This window comes from Rhinolophus sinicus, chromosome 14, assembly GCF_057876585.1.
Source record: "Rhinolophus sinicus isolate RSI-liver-muscle chromosome 14, RSI-T2T, whole genome shotgun sequence".
NCBI classification, from domain to species: Eukaryota; Metazoa; Chordata; class Mammalia; order Chiroptera; family Rhinolophidae; genus Rhinolophus; species Rhinolophus sinicus.
The window spans coordinates 34304839-34327053 of NC_142514.1; the positions used below are offsets into that span (position 1 = coordinate 34304839).

The 22215-nt window shown below is 33.9% G+C and overlaps 1 protein-coding gene across 4 annotated transcripts in view; it reads right to left on the bottom strand.

Moving 5' to 3' along the window:
• Positions 1-22215, bottom strand: part of SPATA6 (spermatogenesis associated 6) — a 97996-nt gene that overhangs the window by 39351 nt on the left and 36430 nt on the right. For all 4 annotated transcript variants that reach the window (XM_019710877.3, XM_019710875.3, XM_019710876.2 and 1 more), the window contains exons 7-9: positions 17360-17653; positions 12782-12869; positions 4731-4771 (exon numbers count right to left, since the gene is read on the bottom strand). In XM_019710877.3, coding sequence (XP_019566436.1) covers positions 4731-4771; positions 12782-12869; positions 17360-17653 — 423 coding nt within the window. The remainder of the gene's footprint in view (positions 1-4730; positions 4772-12781; positions 12870-17359; positions 17654-22215) is intronic.

The window sequence follows — 22215 nt, forward strand, 5'->3', positions numbered from 1 at the left end:
ATTTTAAGCTCTGTTCTGTTTGTGAGCTGAAAGCCATCGTCAGAGATTCTCCAAAGTCTAAACAAGATTAAACAGGAATTTGGAGCAGAGTTTAAAAATTCTGTGAACTCCGACCTCATCTTTACATATTTTCCTATCTTAATAAATGGTGTCATCAACACTGGGTTGTGATAATCAGAAATCTAAGAGTCATTCTTAACATTTACATGGCTAAATTCCTTTCAATGCTTTCTGCTTTCAAAGTTTTCTTGGCTATTTTTGCGTAGTTCCTGGGATTTAAAAAAAAAAAGCCTGGAGATATTTTTAGTGAGACTTATTAATTTTCAAATTAGTCTAAGTAAAAGGACATCTTTATGACACTGAGTCCTTCTCTATGAGAACACAGTATATCTCTTCCATTTTTCAAGTCCACTTTTCCATCAACATTAATCCCAAGTATCTAATATCTCCCCTGCTATCAATCTCCATTCCTACCACCCCAATCCAAGCTATCATCATTTCTCACATTGACTATTCAATATCCTACTGACTTGTCTACTAGTATCCATCTGTTTCCCAGTCCAATCCATTTTCCATACTGTAATCAAGAGTGATATTTCAAAGTACAAATCTAACCATGCCACCTTGTTGTTTAAAACAATTTCATTTATTCTTGTTGTACTTAGGGCAATTACCAAAATTCCTACAACATGGCCTAAAAGCTTTGATCTTATCTACTACTCCAGCCTCAATTTATACCATGCAGCTAACGCATGTCTTTCCCTTCTGGCAACACTGGTCTTTCAGCTTGCCTAGCCACTAAACCTTTATAAATGGTATTTTCCCCTTTCCCTCTCACAGGTTCTTCTTTCCTTTTCATGTAGCAAATTCCTATTCACTTTCAGAGCTCAAGGGCCATCACTCATCCTCAAGACGCTTTTTCCATTCTCCTTCACCAGATCAAATCCCCTGGTACATAACGTCTAAGCTAGTGCATGCCTTCCATGATATTTATCAGTTCCAAATATATACTGATTTTTGTGATTTTGTTAATATCTATCTCTGTCACTATTATGAAATATCCATGAGGGTACAGATGATTTCTAGAGTTTTACTAATTTTTTATTTCCAGCATAATAGTTTCTGTCACATCATCTTTCTTAAAGAGAAAGAAAGAAGTTGGGAGTGGGGAGGGACAAAGCATTCTAGGTGAGGCAGAGATAGCTAGCTTTCCACCACAATTTATCTTTCCCTCCTCCAGAGAATTGTTGCTGAGAAGCAGTCCTTGCTCTGACCAGGAACCAAAATGGCTGCACCCTGATCTTGCCCTCTAGAACGCTGAGAAAATAAATTTCTATCATTTAAGCTGCCCAGTCTATGGTATTTGTTACAGCAGTCCAAGGTTACTAAGCTCTCATTTTAAAAAACCGATATTTTATACTACCCTCTTCTATATCCTTAAGTGAAATGTATTGAAAAATGTAAATTACATACACACATACTTTTAAATAAATGTATTGTCTTAACTGTAGTATAAAGAGAAATTAAAGGAACATGACTTAAATTATGTATGTCACTACATTAATGCCCAAATGTGACTACTCCAGAAAACATAATGGAGTCAATGTAAGAGGATCATAAACCATTCCATACAAGAAAACCAGGAGAATAAACAAGCAGCCATGACTTCATCATGGTGTTATAGTACACCACATATTTTTAACCAAGGTATAATCTTTATACTATACTTGTATTCCTTTAATAAACAGTGTATCTCAAAACAATGTAAAAATATTGTGTTTATGTAGTTGGACTGGTTCTAATAATTATTAACATATTTTTCACCGCCATACTGGTCAGTGAGTTAGATAGCTGCAAGTCCTGAGGGACATGAGAATTCCTCATTGTTTGGAACTGTCCCCCTCTTTGTAGAATATCTAGCTTCCCTACTCATTAAATATCAAGAGCACTTCTCCTCAATAATTATAATAAAAAATGTCTAAAATGCCACCTTGAGGATGGTACAACCTCCACTGAAAACAAATGTATTAAATGAATGCCTACTGTACACAAAGCAAATGTGGGGGAGAGAAGTGATTCGTGGCACAGTAATGACAGAACAAAAAAAGAAATGAGACTGAAAGAGTGTAAGTATTTATGAGACAACAGCTGATTATAATGTATCTAGGATGAAGAAAGTTGAGTTTGGCCAAAAGAACAGGTATAACTGAACAATGAGAAATATTAAAAAGGGAAGCAGAGATATAATAGATATGGAGAAGCAGGAAAAATAGAAAGTAAAGATGTTAAAAAGCCATGATCACTTTAGCCAGACCAGTAGCTTCTCTTTTTCCCAGGACACTGTACTTACTTCAAACTCCAAATCTTTTTCATGTTGCTTTCCTTCTAAAGATACTCTACTCTCTCTTCTCTTGCCTATGCAAAATATTTCTCAAATTCAGGCAAAGCCTCACTTTTCTAGAAATTTTTTTGCAAGCACTCGCAGCTTCATGAATCTTTTCCTCGTAGAAATCCTATAGTGTTCCACCAACTGAATATTAACCGGCTCCTATGAGCCTATAAAAAAATAATCCTTTCTTCTTTCCATAGAAAAGTTAGTTGTGTCCAATGCTGTATATGTATTTCTATGAACATCCACCCCTTGAATGCAAAAACAATCCTGTGAGCTCACTTAACCATCCACTACCTTAACAAGGGTAGTATGAATTACCAACTTCTGCTCTAAACCTATAAAAGTGAAGAATCTGGAGGTGAGAGTGGGGGTGGAATTAAAGATGGGTGGAAGTGCAGTTCTGTCAAAGAACTCATTTGGAAAAGAGGATTCTAAATACATACACCTGTTTTTAAAAGGACTAGCCAAAGTAGAGCCGGATTATAGTTACCTTAGTACAAAGATTAGTATCGTATGAACTTTATCCCTTTCTCTCCATTTTGTATTTTCACATATTTGGTTTACTTGTTTTCTCTTCATAATCCACTCACACAATACACATATATTAAGAACACACTATAGAGCAGACAATATGCTAGGTACCGGCAATTATCAACAAGTAAGATCAGTAAGGTCCTTACCATTCTAGAATGTTCAGATTAGTAAGACAGGTGGATTTTAAACAAAGATATATATATATATATATATATATATATATATATATATATATATATAATTTTAAATTGTGAAGCATGACTTAGGAAATGTGCAAAGACAAGCTTGGCCCTTAGGTAGGACAACTAAGGAGGCTTTCCTGGGCCCCATGCAAGACACTGAACATTATGCTTTTTGATGTGTGTATTTGTGTGTGTGTGTGTGTGCGCGTGCACGCACATATATATATTATACACATCAATGGGCACATATATGTACATGTGTGTTTGAGTAAATCCTACATAATAGGATGGGTCTGCACCAGTTGAATTATGCCTGGCCCACACTCCTCTTGGGGCAGCCTTAAACAAACCCATACAAACACTATTCAAGGGGCAGTTCTAATAATGTAAGTGCTATATTCATAGTCTATAGTAGTGGTTCTCAATTGCCAATCCTTGGATAAATGGCAAGAGAGCTGCATAAGAATGACCTCGAAACTTGTTAAAAATGAAATATTTCCAGTCTCCATTCTCAACGATTTCAATTTAGTAGGCCTGAAATGAATTTTTGTAAAGTTCCACCTGGATGATTCTGACACTCGGGCTGATCTGAGCCCTCAGTCATACAGTGCCCTGACTCATTACTTAACTGTTCTATTATTTCTTTTATCGCACTCAAAGCATGGCAAAGTTCTATGTTATGTGGTGCTAGCAAGCATGAAATTCATTGTTTTCAAGTAATAAGCAAAGCTATAAGAAAAGCTATGTTTCTTGTTTTGCTTTGTTTTCCCAAATATAATAACACTTATTATCAAGAAGCTTCCATTTAGGGATGAAAAGACAAACTCTGAGGCAGTACTTCTCAAACTACAGGACATGAACTACTAGCGGTATAGCAGATAATTAATATGGTACCCCAAATGATTTGAGATGGTACACAAGAATATTTTACATGGCACATGGACATACATTAAATAATACGGCATCACAAAGGAAAAAAACGTATTTTCTTTTCAATTATTTTTCAATCAGAAATCTTCAGTTAGCTATTTATGCCTCCTATACCTCTATCATTGGTCATCTCATTTTAAGAAATAGAGAGCATGCCTCAGAGTCTTTGGAAAAATAACAATTATCTAGCCAGAATTTAGTAACATTGTTTTGTTTTCACTTTATTTTTTAAGACTATCCTCCATTCAAAGCATGTAATATTGATTTTTCATTTATAGCAATGAAATAAAAAGAAAGGGAATTTAAAGAAAATAGGATCAATCATATGTAGTCATTGCAAAAATTATGAGGATGTTCTGTGAATGACTGAAGTTTAGAAATAGCACTCTGTGAGGTATTACTAAAACTAACAACCAATTTCTCTGTCTATCTCTCTAACAGAGACACGCACATATACATACAAAAACATATTCAATAAGTAATTAAACCAAATGAATGATCAAAAGCCACAAAACAGTTGTAGGAAGACATGCAATGAAAAGTCTATTCTACCAGTTGACAGTGTAGCCAAAATAATGACATTCATGATATGACAATTATTGTTTGTGCATTTTCTTGACCATAATAATCTCTGACTTATGCTTCTATCTGAAAGCAAGGACAATTATCATTCTGAAATTTACACTACATACCTTATAATCCTTGGGTCGGTAGCAGCCAAGATGAGAATGATCTGAAAAAGTATATACAAAAGAAACTATAAATATTTCATATCAAAAAGAAAATTTTGTTTCATCCTAGATTTTTTGCTATCACTCTGCTTCTATGATTATAATTCATATAGCAATATTCAGAAACATCTTAAAATCCTTCAACACACAACCAAGATGATAAGCAACAAGTTAAAATGTTGTGTCAGTTCTTTAGTAATTGATTTCACAAATACTAATTTCTTTACAGTAGGAAATAATCTGAATATAAACCAAAAAAATTTTTAGTTGATAAATCAATTTATCTCCATGAATGGTTATTAAATTGATATGGATGAAACAGATATAATTTTTAGCTGATAAACGGGTTTATGATGAAATGTAATTTGAATATATAGATTGACAGATATTGTCAAACTACATGTGTTCTTATTCTTGGAGTCTGTGCTAGAACCAAGTCTGTACAATGAAAACAAGGCCAGCTTTCGAGGGTGGTAGATACTTTATTTAGTGCACAGACCTTGTTGACAAGTAGATCTACGTTACAGCCCAGCCCCCAGCACTTCCTGTATCACCTTGGGCATATTACTTTATCTTTCTAAGTCTCAGATTCCTCATCTGTCTGATGTGCCTCTTTATAATGTGTCTTAAAGATTATAGTAGGTATTACACATACGGCAATAAAGGTTGACTATTATTACCCCATCACCAACGATTACTATCAAATTCTAAGTCAAACAAGCCTAGGTTCAATTTCTAATTCCACCATTTATCAAATGCATTACTTATATTTGGTCAAGTTATACAATTAATCTGCTTCATTCCTCATTTTAAGAATCTGAAGACAATGCTTACTTTACCTCAGGGAGTCATAGTGATAATTAACTTATGCAGCTTATGAAAGTCCCTGGTACAGTATCTGTTACAAAGTGGATTAGAAAACTATTCCAAATCTCTCTCTGAGATAATGACCACTGCTTTGTAGATGAAAATTGGGGGTTTTATTCGTTACTTAAAGGATTCAACTTTCAAGAACCAACTTTTAAGTATTATAACCTCTATTATATTGACAGTCAAGCAAATTAGAGCCATAATTCGCAATTCTATTTCCTTACTCATGCATTCTGGTCAAAAGCATTCTACCATTTTATATTTTATCTTCTAAACAGCTTTGTCCAGAAAAAAAATGTATCTATATGGCTAGACACCTAGGATAGTCGCTATTCAGTTAGTTAGCTTTTTTTATGGTACAAGATGTTCATTTCAAGTGTCGTGAAACATTACAGAGAAAAGTTGAAACATTAATGTCTTTTACACAAGGAAAATTTTGTCATTTAATTCAGTAATATTCAACTTACTTCAAGTGTTTTTCAAAATTAAAAATGAAAGTAAATCACAGCCCAACTCCTCTTCTGTAAAGTCTAATGTATATCATGGCCACAAGTAGCAGAAGAAACAAAAAAACGATAAGGACATACTGAGCTTAGCTCTCCAAATATGCTACCTTTGAAAATTAAGGTATATAGAATGTAAATAAACACTGCTTTTTTTATATTGTAAAAAAATTAAGGTAATAATTTCTGGACGTGGTACGTATTTCTTCTGACAGCTAATGTAATATTAAAAGTATCAATATAGTAAAACACTGGTATGTCTTCTGCTTCCCACAAAACATTTTATAAACTTTCCCTGATTCAAGCAGATTTATAATTTTCCTTCATTTTTTACAAATCAAGCTGTTACTTTGATCTGAGGTTTCCCAATGTTCACATTTAATCATTCTTACCAATATTACTAACTATATTCTAAATGCACGAGACAAAGGGAATAAGAATCACGGCCCATGGTCGTGAGGTACTTATAATTTACTTTGACTATGTTACACAAAGGTGAATAATAGCAGCATAAAGGAACAGGCTAAGTCAGAATGGTACAGGCAATTGGTGCTATTAAAAAGTTGTATCAGAGGTCAATCTCTCAAGGTTGAAGGCAATCAGAAAAAACTTCCTGAACGAGGAGAATGTTGAGTTGGGCCTTAATGAATGGGTCACATTTGAGAAAAGCATGAAGAGCTAATTCAGATCATGTGTGTGTGATCTTGACCAACTTACTTTACTTCTTTAAATCTCAGGTTTCTTCATCTGTAAAATGGGGATAAATAATGGTATCTAAAATTCTTGAGGTTACTATGAGTAATTAACCAATGAAACATAAGTCCTTAGATAGCAGCTAGCAGAAAACATACATTCAATAAATGTTAGCTCCTATTTGATTCTCTAGCAAACTCATGAAATAGGTGTTATGGACTGAATGTTTGTGTCATCCCAAAATTCGTATGTTGAAGCCCTAATCCCCAAAGTGATGATATGTGGAGATTGGGCCTTTGGGTGGTAATTAGGGTTAGGTGAGGTCATGAGGATTGGCCCTCAGAGACATCAGAGAGCTTGCACTCATGCACATGCTCTCCTGCTGTTGTTTTCAATCTCTTTCTCCATGCACACACAAATAGGTCATGTAAGCATACAGTGAGATGGTAGCTGCCTACAAGAGAAGGGATCTTAAAATGAAACCTACCTTATCAGCACCTTGGTCTTCGATTTCCCAGCATCCAGAAATGTGACAAAATAAATGTCTGTGGTTTAAGCCCCTGGTCTATGGTTTTTTGTTATGGTAGCCTAAGCAGACTAATGCAGTAAGTAAGACTAATTATTACTTCTACTCTACATTTCAGGAGACTGACTTCCTGTATAGCTAACAAGTAATGGAACTGAGGTCTTTAATTATTAGTTCAGTGCTACTTCTACTAATATAAGCACAATAGATTTCCTTATTATACAACACAAGCACACAGAATAAAGTGACTTTAGTCTCAAAAATGACATCAAATTATGGATTTGTTAACCAAATGGACGTGATATATAATCAAATTAATCAAGTATAAAGTAGAGACTAACAGTACACATTAAAAAAAAAAAGTGGCCATCAGTCACCAAAACATTTCCTTAGCAACCATCTAATATAGGATCCACTTCGTATTAAGGTCACCATTCCCATTGAGAGGAGCCTGATAACCTAGAGCCTCTGCATCCTTCAGTCCTCCATCGCTGACGCTCACCAACAGGTTCAGAGCTGTCTGACTCAGTCCTAAAGGACCAATCCCAACTTCAAGCGGGACTTAAAGACCTTTAATCTAAAACTCAGCATCTTGGTATCAACTTTCATTCTAGCAAAGTAATTCTTGAGCCCTATTCTGAGCTAATGATTACCACTCTGTGTTTCCTCTGAGTTAATCCCTATCTTGGCAACCCCCACTGTACCCCACTATATCATCTTCCTTTCTCATAACTTCAAGGAGTGAAACGCCATTCTGGTAGTTAGCGCTACTACTGTTGTAAAAGGTACCTAATGCTGAATGTATACACCTATTTGAACCTTCAACGAGAGGCCCCTGGAGTTCTTTGTCAGCACTTACCCCAGTGCCCACGTTAACATTCTAAGGTTCGCCTCTGCTGTCCTGTGAATCTCCATGGAGCATATGGCCAATGCATTTGCCATATGTCAGTCCCTATAACTGGAAGCAAAGTTAAGATGTCTAGCTTTATAAAATAAAACTAGGGTTAATCTCTCTCAGGAGAGCCAACCTTCTAAAAAGGAAAGACACTTAAATAAAGTGTTTTATATTTCTTTCTCACTTGTGATGTAGTCACTTGAAACTGTTTATTCTGACCTTTAATATATTTTTCTTTCTTATTTCTATGGCTGTCAAAGTCTCAGTAGCAAAAGTCTCAGACTTTCCTCCCTCATTTTGTTTTCTTGTCTGAAGTTTAGGAAAGAGCAAGTTTCCCACCAGTGACTGGAAGAGTAACGATCATCAAAAAAGATATACAAATGACTAACAAGCATATGAAAAAATGTTCAGTGCCATTAGTTAAATGCAAATTAAAATCACAAAGAGATAGGACTGTGTACCCACAGGGATGGTTATAATAATAATAAAAAAGCAATAACAAGTGTTGTCAAGGATGTGGAGAAACTGAAAACCTCATACACTGCTGGTGGGAATGTAAAATGGTCTAACCACATTGGAAAACACTTGGCTATTACTTAAGAAATTAAACATAAATTTACCATATGAAGCAGAATTTCATTCCTAGGTATCTTTCCAAGAGAAATGAAAATATATGTTTATTCAAAGACTTCAGCGTAAATGTTTAGAGTAGCATTTATTCATAATTAGCCCCAAGGTGGAAAAACAATCCAGGGGCTGAGGAAGGAATGCAGATTTACTGCAAATGGGTATAAGGAGACTCTTCTGGATGATGCAAATGTTCTAAGAATGAATTGTAGTTGTTATACAACTATGCAAATGTATTACAAACCATTTAATTGTACACTTAACACAGGTGACTTTTACGGTAGATAAATTATACCTTAATAAAGCTGTTAAAAATGTTTGCTAAAGAATAGAGAAATAAAGAAAGTAAAAAAGGAGTTCCTAAACATGGCACTGTTTAGCTGCCTATTGCTCTAAGATGAGGAGACACACATTTCAATAAAAGCTGAAACAAATGAGACATTTTGCTAATAAGTATATACATGATGATTACATGTTATTTTATTCAGAAAACATTAAAATATTACCATTTATTGCTATCTACTCAAGATATGGCATATTAAGATTTGAATATTATTTCAAATTTATTTTACTTTACAAATAACAACCATCAAACAAAGGGATTAGGGAAAGCTCATAAAAGATTACAATCTTATGTAGAAATGAAACTCATAAAAGAATCTTCAAAGAGAAGTTTCCTCCAAGGGGGAGGCAGAATCTAACATCTTTCCTAAATTCTCAGCAAATAAAAGAGGCCAGAATGATGCCCTTGATTTCCTCTTCAAAATACGTAAGTGACTGGATAAAGCTTCCAAACATTCTTGAGGTGTAAGACATATTAAGTTTCTTCAACAGGACTAAACAAATTACAATTAGAATTATATGCCATGGCAATTCCAGGTAGAGCAAATGTGCTTGAAAAATTTATCTAAAAAACAAAAAACAAACAAAAAAAACTACATACTTGAATGAAAATAGAGAAAGTAGTAGGACAGTGCTAGAAAACAAAGGAACTTGTGGTTAGAAGACCTGGATTCTAGACTGACCATGGTTATTTTGCAGCTCTCTAACATTAATCAACCTTTCTAACCCTCTGTCATTTTTCTTGATCAAATATAGTTAAATTCATCTTCACGTGATTATTCTGAAGACTAAAACAATCAATGGTGATGGAAATGGTATCCTATAAAAACTTAAGATATATATTAGGCAAGATAATTTGGCAAGAAAATGCTCAAGAAGAATTTCCGTTAAAGTAAGATAGTCATAGGTGAAAATTCACTTTTAAGAGACTCTATCATAAGAAATTCCCATATGCACTTAAATAGTTGAGGAGAACCGAAAATCACAAGTGCTCAACTGCCTGCCAGGAAAACAAAAACATTTAGTCAAAAGAACAGGGGCATTAAAATTAAAGAAATGATAAAGGAAAATCTTTATAGGAGAAATGCAAGTAATAAATGTACAAAGAATAATGGAATTTAAAACAATTCACTATTTGGCAAACATCACAATATAAATTGTTTCAGGCAAGAATCCTTAATGTACGCTAACAGGGTCCAAGCTGAGGAGTAGCAGGACATTACATGGTCACAAGGCATGTGCTCATAATCACAAAGGGAAGAAACAGCACCTTTCTGATGGAGAAACCTAGCAAGTACCATCTTATTAATCAAGTGAACAAATTAACATCACCAGTAACAAAGCAACATCATGCACCTCCAGACATGAGGTACTAAGAATAACACATCACGTCTGTTGTATTCTGGGGAAAAATGAATAAGCTAATCTAACCATGAGGAAAAATCAAACAATCCCCAATTGAGGGACATACTACAAAATAACTGGCTTGTACTCTTCAAAATTATCAATGTCAAATACAAAGAAAGACGAAGGAACTAAACCATGTTCAAGAAAACTAAAGAGACGTGGCAACTGAAGGCTATGCATGATGTGGGGTTTCTTTTGCTATAAAGATATTATTGGGACAAGTGGCAAAATCTGATTTAGGTTTATAGGTTAGTTACTATTCCTATATTGTTGTTAATTTCCCACTTTTGATAATTGCATCACATAAGATAGTATCTATATTAGTCTCCTCAGGCTGCCATAACAAAATACCATAGACTGGGTGGCTTAAAACAACAGACAGTTATTTCTGCTAGTCCTGGAGGCTGGAAGTCCAATATCCAGGTGCCAACACAGTTAGTTTCTGGTAAAAGCTCTTGTTCTGATTTGAAGATGGCTGCCTTCTAGCTGTGTCTACACATGGCAGGGAGGGAAAGCAAGATCTCTGGTGTCTCTTCTTATAAGGACACTAACCCTATCATGAGGGCCCCACCCTCATAACCTCATCTAAACCTAACTACCTCCCAAAGGCCCCACTCCAAATACCGTTACACTGGGGTTAGAGCTTTGACAGAGGAATTTTGGAGGGACACAGTTCATTCCATAGTGGTGTCCTTTTCCAAAAAAGCTTATACACAGGTCCTCATACAGAGATGTAGGCAGGGAAGGGAAAGAGATAAAAGGAGAGAAAAGCAAATATTTGTGGTATTTGAGAATACTTTGTACTTTTTCAACTTTTCTGTTAAGTCTGAAATTTGGCAAATGTATAACTGTCAAGAGAAATCAGATGCTTAAGTGCATTCCAAAAACATCTCCCAAATAAACATCTATATTGAAGTTATTTGTGATTTTCTTATTCTTGAAGCTTATTTTTGATGCCCATAAATTTCTTCCAAGAGGGGAAACAGTACAACATCTGTTCCTAATTTCATATAAATTGACATTCTAGGTAGAAAAGACTTATTGATTACCACATGTATCTCCCTGTTAGTGCTAGAAAAGCAAAATAAATGAGCACAAACACTGCATGTTCTCAGAGAAGAATATTTCATTTCCTCGTTTTTAAAAAAAGAAATTATACACTACAGTGTAGAAACAGAAATAGACAGAGCTCACTAGATGTCATGATTATATATTTTTTCAATCTATCTCATTTTTCTTCCTCTATGCCTGTCTCAGTGTGTAGTAAATTAACTCAAAGGCTGCCGGTGAATGCTTGCTGAACTGGCTAGCCAACGTCTAAAGATATTAACACTCAAATATCCCTAATTATACACTACTATTTAATCTTCATAAAAATCAACTTCATGTTGAACTTAGGAAAATACTTATCTAACCATTAGGACCAGGGCTAAAGATAAAAGAAATATTCTTATTAACTAAACCTAAAGGATCTTTAGGTTATCTTTTCAGAAATATAAATGATAACCATATTTATTTATTTATTTATTTGTCTATTTATTTATTTATAAGTCCTGTGTGCTAGGGCAGTTTACATGGTAACATTTACCAAACTATCTTCATTCTTTAATATATGAACTGATTATCAAAGTAGTTAAGGATATGTCCAAGAATGTCTACTTTATAAATAAGTGGCAGAACAAGTATTTAAATGTATGTGTAAATGTATGTCCAAAATATAACCTTGAACTCTTTTTACTATGCTATTTCCCAAAGCCTGTTCCACAAACCTAAGTAGTAATATGTGTTAAGGTGAGAAAGGGCTCCCACAGTCAAATAAATTTAGACAGCATTGAGCAAAACAAAATCGAGTTTTGTTTTTTTACTAGAAAGTGTCAGTCTTTATTTAATATGCTAATACCTGTTTTGAATCTCAAAAAAAGAAATGGTTTATAGCAGCACAGAAATTCTATTATTTTTAGAGAGTATCTATAGGGGTGTCCCACAAGTTATCAAAAGTGGTGTGGTATAACTATAATGCGGTATTACTATACCACATTATCCAGTAATACAGCAAAGATTCTGTTTTTGTTTATCAATGCCAAGTCAATTGATGCTTGAGTGTAGCAAAGGCAGCTAAAGCAATGTAGAGAGAGAACTTGTAGCTTACCATTGTGTATCCTGGACCACCCATCTCTTTCACAGTCTCTGCCAGAAGATCCAAATAAAGTATCAGCCCTGGGACTTGGGGGATCGACCTAGAAGGAGAAGGATCTCAATTAAAAAAAAAAAAAAGAGCTTAAATCTTCTTTCAGTCTCATGGCTAAAAATCAACTAAAGTACACGGACCACATACCATCAGGTTAACATGAGAATGACTATATGGTTCCGGCATGATTCAAAGTCAGAGAGTTTAGTTGCATATTTTGCTGTCTGTTTTTAAACAAAATGAAAATTAAATTCCAGAGATTTTAAATTATATATATATATATATTATGCCTACTTTAAAATGAACAGATTTACAGTTGAACTATCCATTACTCCATTGCCTAATTTCCTTTCCATTACAAAGTTTAAAAAGGGTAATCTACTTTGCCACATTTAAAAAACAAGTTTAGTCATTTGTTACTTATCTCTTTAGCATATAGATTTTGAATTTGAACAGTGTCTTTATGGGGCTCTGTTCAGAGCCCAGCATGCCCAGCAGCTTACAGATAATAAGTCAACCACATTTTCTAACCAAAATTTAAAAAGTCAGAGTGATATAAATCTGTATAAAAAAGACAACTCTGTTCATCAAAATTTAAAACTTTTTGCATAAAAGAACAATGCCAGGGGAATGAAAAGACAACTCACAGGAGAAAATATTTGCAAATCATTATCTGATACACAAGCATTAATGTGCAGAAAAATAAAGAAACTTCTACAACTTAATTTAAGAAACTCAATTAAAAGTGGGCAAAGGACTTAAACAGATATTTCTCCAAAGGACATACAAATGACCAAAAAGCACATAGAAAAATGTTCAACGTCACTAATCATTGGGGAAATGTAAATCAAAAGCACAGTGAGATAATACTTCCCACCCATTGGGATCACTATTATAAAAAAAAAAGCAACAACAGAAAATACTAAGTGTTAACAAGGATGTGAGAAATTGAAACCGTTTTGTACTGTTTGTGGGTGGTATGTAAAATAGCGTGACCACTACGGAAAAGAGTATAGCAGTTCTTCAAAAAACTCAAAATAGGATTGTCATATGATCCAGTAATTCCAATTATGGGTATATACCCAAAAGTGAAAGTGAAGAATTAAACAGATATTTTTACACCATGTTCACAGCGGTATTGTTCACAATAGCCAAAAGGTGGAAGCAACCCAAGTGTCCGTCAATAGATGGATAAATAAAATGTGGCATATACATGTAAAAGAATATTATCCTGCTGTAAAAAGGAAATTCTGACACACGCTATAACATGAATGAGCCTTGATGACATTATGCTAAGTGAAATAAGCCAGTCACAAATGGATAAATACTGTATATTCCAATTATATAAGAAACCTAAAGTAGTGAAATTCATAGAGACAGAAAATAGAATGGTAGTTGCCAGGGGCTGAAGGGGAATGGGAATTGTTTAATGGGTACAGAGTTTCAGTTTAGCAAGATGAAAAATGTTCTGGAGACAGGCAGTGGTAATGATTACTCAACAGTGTGAATGTACTTATTGCTGTACACTTAAATATCATTAAAATAGTTAAGTTTTATATTGTGTATATTTTACTACAATTTTTAAAAATTAAAAAAAATAGTTAAAAGACAAGCTACAGAATGAGGAAAAAAAATTTACAAATAATACCTGATAAGGTTGTAGAATCCTAAATATATAAAGAAAACTTCCAACTGAACAACAAAAAGACAAACAAACCACTTGAAAATGGGCAAAGAACTTGAACAGACATTTCTCCAACGAAAATACACAAATGGCTCTCAAGTACATGAAAAGATGCTTAACATCATTAGTCATTAGGGAAATGTAAATCAAAACCATAATGAGATACCACTCCACATTCCCCTAGGACAGCTATAACAAAAAGAAAACAAAATAGAAAATACATGTTACTGAGAATGTGGCTAACTGGAACCCTCATACATCGCTGGTGGGAATGTAAATGTGGCAACCCCTGTGGAAAACAGTTTGACAATTCCTCAACAATTAAATATAGAATTATCTTATGGCCCAGAAATCCCACTTCTAGGCATTATAGCAATTAGGAATTGAAGCAGGTATTCAAACAAAAGCTTACGTACAAATGTTCACAGAAGCACTATTCATATAACCAAAAAATGAAAACAACCCAAATGCCAATCAACAGATGAGGGCTAAATAAAATGTGGTGTATCCATGTAATGGATTATTATTCATACATAAAAAGAATCAAGTACTGATACATGCTACAACATTAATGAAAACTTGAAAACACTATGCTAAATGAAAAGAGCCAGACACAAAAGGCCAAATATTATATGCTTCCACTTATATGAAATGTCAGTAGGAAAACCCATAGAGATAGAAAGCAGATTAGTGGTTGCCAGGGGCGGGAGAAAGGGAGGAACGGGAAATGAATGCTTAATGAGTATAAGGTTTCCATTTAGGGTAATGAAGTAGTTCTGGAACTAGACAGTTGTGACAGTTGAACAACAATATGAATGTACTTAATGCCACTAAATTATACACTTTAAAATGATTAAACTGGTAACTTTTATATTAGGTGTATTTTACCACAATAGAGAAAACGATCCTATTTTGCATAAATGAAATCCTATTCTTCATACATGAAAAAGAAAAAATGCTGTTTAGCTCTCCTAGAATGGTTGTGCCAGTTTGTTTGGGAGCATGTTATTGCTTTCTTGAAACTGCTCCATATTCTTTAAGGGTATTTTCATACAATGTGTGTAAAACTAGAATGTCTTTCCTAAAAGTGTTAACTTTTTGCCTATGCATGTACCAAATTAAAATTTTGTTTGGTTATCAGTTTGTTAAGTACTTTTAAAATCATGAATGTTTTTCTGGGGAAAAAAGACATGTCTATGTTTACAAATACAATTGGAAAAATCCAATTTCCTATATAATAAGGAAAGCAATTTTCTAACTAAAGGCTTAGAAGTATGCATTTCTTTCTATTCATTAGAAAGCTGAGAGGGAAATAATTTAAATAAAAATGTCAAAGTTTATACCAAGCTGTATTAGAATTATTCTATTTTGAACACTAATGTGAAAAAAATAATATAGTAAACATTATAAGAGCAGTTATTTCCCTAGACAATTTTTATGTGGCTAACCCCCAAAAATCCCTGGTTATCTTTGTACAAAGGCATCTTAATTAAAATGCTACTATTCCTTCAGATTAGAATTTAGTATGTCCTTTCTCTTCAATTTAATTTAAAATTGAGGGCACATATAAAATTAAAGGCATTCTGAAACTGCCATCAAATAAGCAAGTAAACATTATTTGGATACTGTTTATACAAACAACCACACACAAAAAAAATGTGACCAGAATTTATAAATAAATTCTACAGAAATAAGACAAACATAATCACAGTAACCTCAATAAAACATTAACATTTAAAAGTACCTATTATAGTATACATTTTCTTTTTACAATAAAAAATCATATTCCTTTAAGTTAAAAAATAAAGGATTCATAGTCAAAATATAAAGATGGAATGAAATGTTGTTTAAGGCATATCTAAATTTTAAAGAAGGTATCACAAAGAAAATCTGAACCTAACGGTGATGTATATTCAAAAAGCGATTAGACCATCAAAGGAGTATATTTGCATGTTTACATTTATATTTGCATTTTAGAATTTGGGACAAATGAATTAGAGGCATTAAAATCAGAAATAATTTTATAGATATCCAAAAAGTTGTTTTGCTTCTCTAGGTACTTCAATCTAAAAAATTATTATTATTATTTTTATTATTATATATATTTATCAGCATTTGTAAGCTTTTGTTAAAGAAATACTTTTAAGGTAAAAATTTTCATAAATTTTTTTCAAGAAACTATGAAGAGTCTGAGAAGGTCCTCTATGAAATATTCTGATTATAGACATTTCAAATTAACGGAAGTCTGCTTGACCATCACATGGACAACTTAAACCACAACAAAACCAGGTTTCTGTACAGAAAGAGTAGAACTAGGCGACTCTCAAGTTAACTCTCTTCATTTTCAAAGGCCTTCCCATCTCCATCAAATAATGATTTGCTTCAAAGATCCATTATGTAAGGTTTACCCAAGCGACATAATTTCAAAAGAATCTTACTTTCCAATATAATTTTTAAAAAGGCTGGGGGAAGCGGGTCTTCCTTTTCATAAAGAAAACTTGGTCCTCTTTTAAAGCCCTACTCTGCCATTTTAGTACTAATGTCAGTAACACTAAGTTCAATTTGTAGAGTTATTAATATTGCACTGTCCACTGTATAAGAAGAAAGGAAATGGGTACTGAGAGGATTTAACATGGCGGGCATAATGGAACTTGATCTCTGTCAGGTTTAAAGACTGACAAAGGAATGTTCTTCTTTTATTCTAAGTTAATGTTCCATTTTAGATTGCTGGGCTAACAGTTCAGGAAAGAAAATTATTAATATAAGCTAGAAATTGAAAGAAGTTTTAGAATAATATTTTCGTGGAAGAACAGATTAGATCAGTTTCAAATGGAAATCTTTAAGGGAACACATACATGTCTAATCACAAACGGAGGTCTGTCTGTTTCTCTTTTGAATTCATAGGGTCCCAGGTTTAAATGGGCCAGCCGCCGCCTGGTGTCTTCAGATAGCTCACACATGCGTCTTTTTGTGTAGGGAGATGGAGAGTGTGATTTTGAAGAAATCGTAGGCTGTTCGTAGCTTTTTGCATTTATGCAATATTTACTTCTCTCAGGTGACTTGGACTTTTTCTTCTGTGATCTTGATGTTCTGCTTTGCAGTTTGCTGTGTGATTTTTCAACTGGAGCAGTATGGTAAATATATTTATCCTAAACATAAAAAAATAATTCAGTTGGGTAGAATACAGACAGACAGACAGACTGAGACAGGCATACACTTTAAAAAAGTAATTTAAGGCACAAATAATTTATCAAAGCCAACTAGATCAGTCTTTCCCTTCTGTACAGATCCTGGGGGAAGTCAAATCCATATTCTCCCAGATAACTCTGCGTCCAGCAGTTAGTAAAGTATACTGCATCAGACTTCCTTCTTAAGTCTAACAAGCACTTTATGAAAATGAAAGCCCAGTATTTCATTTGAAAAATCTAAGAAACAAAGTCAGAAAAATTATTTTTCAATATGCTAAAAAATTAATGCAGACATTGATTTATCATTTATAATTAAGTATCCAAATAACTGGGTATATAATTTAAGAGGGCTGTGTTACAAATGTCTAATTAGTTGATTATGAAATACTTATGGAGAAAACTATTAAGTTTCATTCATGCTGCTATGACTATATGTACTACATATGTACACGTATAATGTGAAAATTTGAAGAACAGGTTGATACATATTTTCATGAAATACATTACTTGGATTATACAGGTGATTAGGATTTTAAGATCTCTTCCAAAGTATAACTTTACAATTCAAGGACAGATAATCATATCATCTTAATTCTGGTTCCGTGTTGTTATAGAAGTAAAAATGTATTAAGACAGATTATAAACTTAATGACTAGTACTCTATCTTCTAAAACAACTGGTTAGCAGTCTAAAATTTAAAAAAATATGATATTTCTAAATTTTTTTTTGCATTTTAAGGATATTTTATGTAATCTTTGTCTTTTAAATGCATTAAAAGTTGGATTACAAGTAAATAAGGCTTCTTCTCACGATCTATAATTATGAGCTTTTCAATAATAGAGAAAATGGACAGTTGAGAACCTTCGAATGTTCTCCTAACTTTAATCACTTAAAAAAAATAAAATCACTAATCCTCCCTCCTCTCTACTTTCTCAATCCCCCTCCCTATTTTTTAAATGCCTCTATCCTAAGAAAATAAAATACAAATGTGAAATAGAAGGGAAAAGAGTCAAATATTCTTTAAAAGTAGGTAAACAGGATAGAAAATATACTTTCCTAATTGGAAAAGTAAGTCCAGGAGTTTGTACAAACAGCAGCATCAGAGTATTTCAATCATCTTTCTTTCTTCTATAGCTCTTGAAATGCTCCTGGACCTTCTCCCACCTCATTCAATGACTTCAACAAGTAATTCAGAATTTTCCCTTGGCCCATTTAATCCATCTCTATGACATCACACTGGCTCAGGGAAGCAGGAATGTTAGCGCAAGAAAGGGCCTTTGAGGTTTAATAAAATGAATCTCTCCGAAGCCTTGGACTTAGACTTTCTATTTCTCACTTTAATTATCTTCTTCTACTTTATCTTAGATTTCATCATTTTGCGGATCCACTGCATCCCAAAGTCTGAAAATCCCTTGCTGACCAACACTTCTTTTCCTCAACCTACTTCCTTTATTCTCATTGAATCTGTGACTTGCCTTCATCACCTCCTCAGTGTCTAGACCTTTATCCTCCAGTCATCATAAATGTTTAGTATATCCTACCTCCAGACCCAGATGAACCATAATCATCCATTTCAGCAATGCTGTCAAGTTCCTACTTACTCACCTCTGATTATACCAAACCTAAAATAAGTAACCTCGTTGTCTTTCTTTATGATTTGAATGCTGAACACTACTAGAGGAAGTCATAAACTGTGGTGTATCTACTACAGATACCTGCTGTCTAACTCTACTCAATTGTTAGTTAATGCATCCTATTAACGCCCAATACGTAGTGGTTGTTTTATACTGTTGACATTATGGCTCCCTCCTTTGGTCAACAGGACAATAGCACACTTGACAGAAGGAGAGACTTCAAGTGTTTGTAGTCTTTTACTCCTGAAAACCTTCCTGCCCCTAAGTGATTGAGCGAAACTGACCTAAATTGTCTACAAGATGATGAGAGTTTTGTGGCCAACACCCCAGCTGAAATCAAGCCAATTACCAGAAATGTAAAATGCCTCCTGGACCAAAAAGGCAGCCAAATGCCAGACATGTGAATGAAGCCATGCTACATCATTCAGCCCTAGCCTGCCCAGTACAGACTAAAAGAATCTCCCAGCCAAACCACAGAACTAAGAAACATTTTGTTTTAAGCCACTTAAGTTAGTGTGGCTTTTTACACAGGAAACGCTACCTGATATATCAGATTAACAAACATATACAGAGGGTGCCAAAAAAATGTAGACACATTTTAAGAAAAGAAAACTGTATTAAAATTTTAATACTCAATATATACTAATAACAAAAGATGAATACAAGTCACATTTGACTTCTGCAGTTACAAGAGGTGCTCAAAGTGGTTACCATCAGCGTCCAGACACTTCTGATTACGATGAACTGCTGCTTAAGCAACATTGACCAAAGTGTCCACTTGTATATATTTTTTGGCACCCCGTATATAAAGCTACAATTGATATTTAACTAATAATAAATTCTACTTTGCAGTAGGTAAAAAGAGTAAATAGAAAACTAGTTGTATTGAAAATCACAGTAATATGCTTAATTTTTTTAGTCCATTCAACTGATGACAAAACATCCAATTTGAAAACAATGTGCCAAAACAAATAAGGATCTATATAAGTATTTGTAAACCTCAATAATTTCATCATTCTACCAAATCCTCTCTTAAAAAATGGTTTGTCTTATTCTTATATTTGACTCTGAAAATGCTGCTATATGACCATTAAAATTTTACTTGCAGCTAATATTCACTTGAAAAAAAAAGTAGATTGATGATATTCTCAAATAAGGTCAAATGAGATTAAAATTCTGACTGTTCACATTAACATTCAGAATTTTAATGTAGAAGTGTATACTGTTGTGCCTACCAGACAATGCTTTTTATTTTATATTTCAACTATTCTAATCTCCCCCAATTATCTTCATTAAAAGATAGTAACCTAGTAACAGTCAAGAAATTCATTAATTATATGTTATGTGCCAGGCACATTGCATATATTCTCCATTTTAATCTTTAAACCATCCTTATGAGAAACTTGAACCAAAATCTGTCTGATTCTAAAGCATACTTTCTTAAACACTGACACTAAGCCCTATTCTCTTATATCTGTGTTCAATAAAGAACAAATGACGAATATTGAAATAGCAAGTTAAAAAAAAATGTAATGAAAGAGTCTTCCCAAAAGTTTACAGTTTAAAATCTTAGTTCCTATGTTAGTTTCAATGAAACTACTAACGGGGTGACAGTTTTACATTTAGAAAGGACTCTTCCACCAAGCTGTACACTTATAATGTATATACATTTCTGTGTATATGCGTATGCTATACTTCAGCCAAAAAATGAGTTTTCGACCCACCCACTAGAAAGGCATACCCCAGTATGGAGAGAAACATTTTGTCTGAATCCAGGTTAGACATTTCTAACAAATTACAACTTCTAACCAGCAGGCGCAGTGCAGTGTACATCTCAAAAACAAGTCAGTAACATAGCTGTGCATTTGGAAAGCACAGGTTGTTACATCTCTAATACTGTGTTCCAGCTTGCATTTAAACAAGATGAAGAACTACAGTCAAACTCTGATGTACTAAATATCCTGCTAAACAAAATATGATATCCCCTTGATAATTTTATAACTATATTTTACCTTTCTTAGCGTGAGTCACAGTTATCATCAACAGCAAATTTACTCTAACACTGATAAGGTGGTAATTTAACAGTCCACTCTTCCCATCGCAGGTCCAGTCCCGCCCTGTTGGGGCCCTCTGGGCTTTATATCTATTACTGGCTCTGCATCACAGGCTGCTCATTGTTACCTGGTCATAATGCAACCACAGATGAGTGATGCCTAGATATTAGTAGATAACCTGTGGACAAGGCAGCAGGACAATCCTGGTGATTCAGTAAGAAAGACCAGAATGGAATGCTAGGGCCAGATATCTCAATTTACTAAAGGCAGTTTTCACAAGTATAGAAGGTACTTAGGCTGGAGTGTCCAGGCTTCCCTTGATCTGATGGTACCAGTATGGCCACCAAACTGAGCAACAGTCCCTTAAGGAATTAGAGACACTCAAAGAAAGCATATTCATTAAACGGCAATATTCCGGCCTGAGCACCTCTGGTCATATTTGCTAAAAAGGTATCCTTTGAACTTTCTGCAGTAACCTGTAACTGCTGTAAGATTTATAGAAGCCTCCAATCTAGTTCTCGTGGTACTTCTTGATCTCAATTTCTTTCTGACAGCCTGATATCTTTGCATTTAAAAAAAAGGGCCATAAAGTAAAAAAATAAAATAAAAAAATAAAAATAACAACATCATGGTATCATCTATCATGTGTACCAAACTCTTCACTCTCACATTTATTAATATGTAACCAAGCTGCTAAAACCTATAATAATTGCTTTACCTAAACAAGATTGACAAAAAAAGTGAAAGTAGCCGCAGTCAAAATAAAAAAAAAAATAATGCTTGCCAAGTGCATAAACATGAACAAATAAATTAAGCGATTATATACTTTAAACGA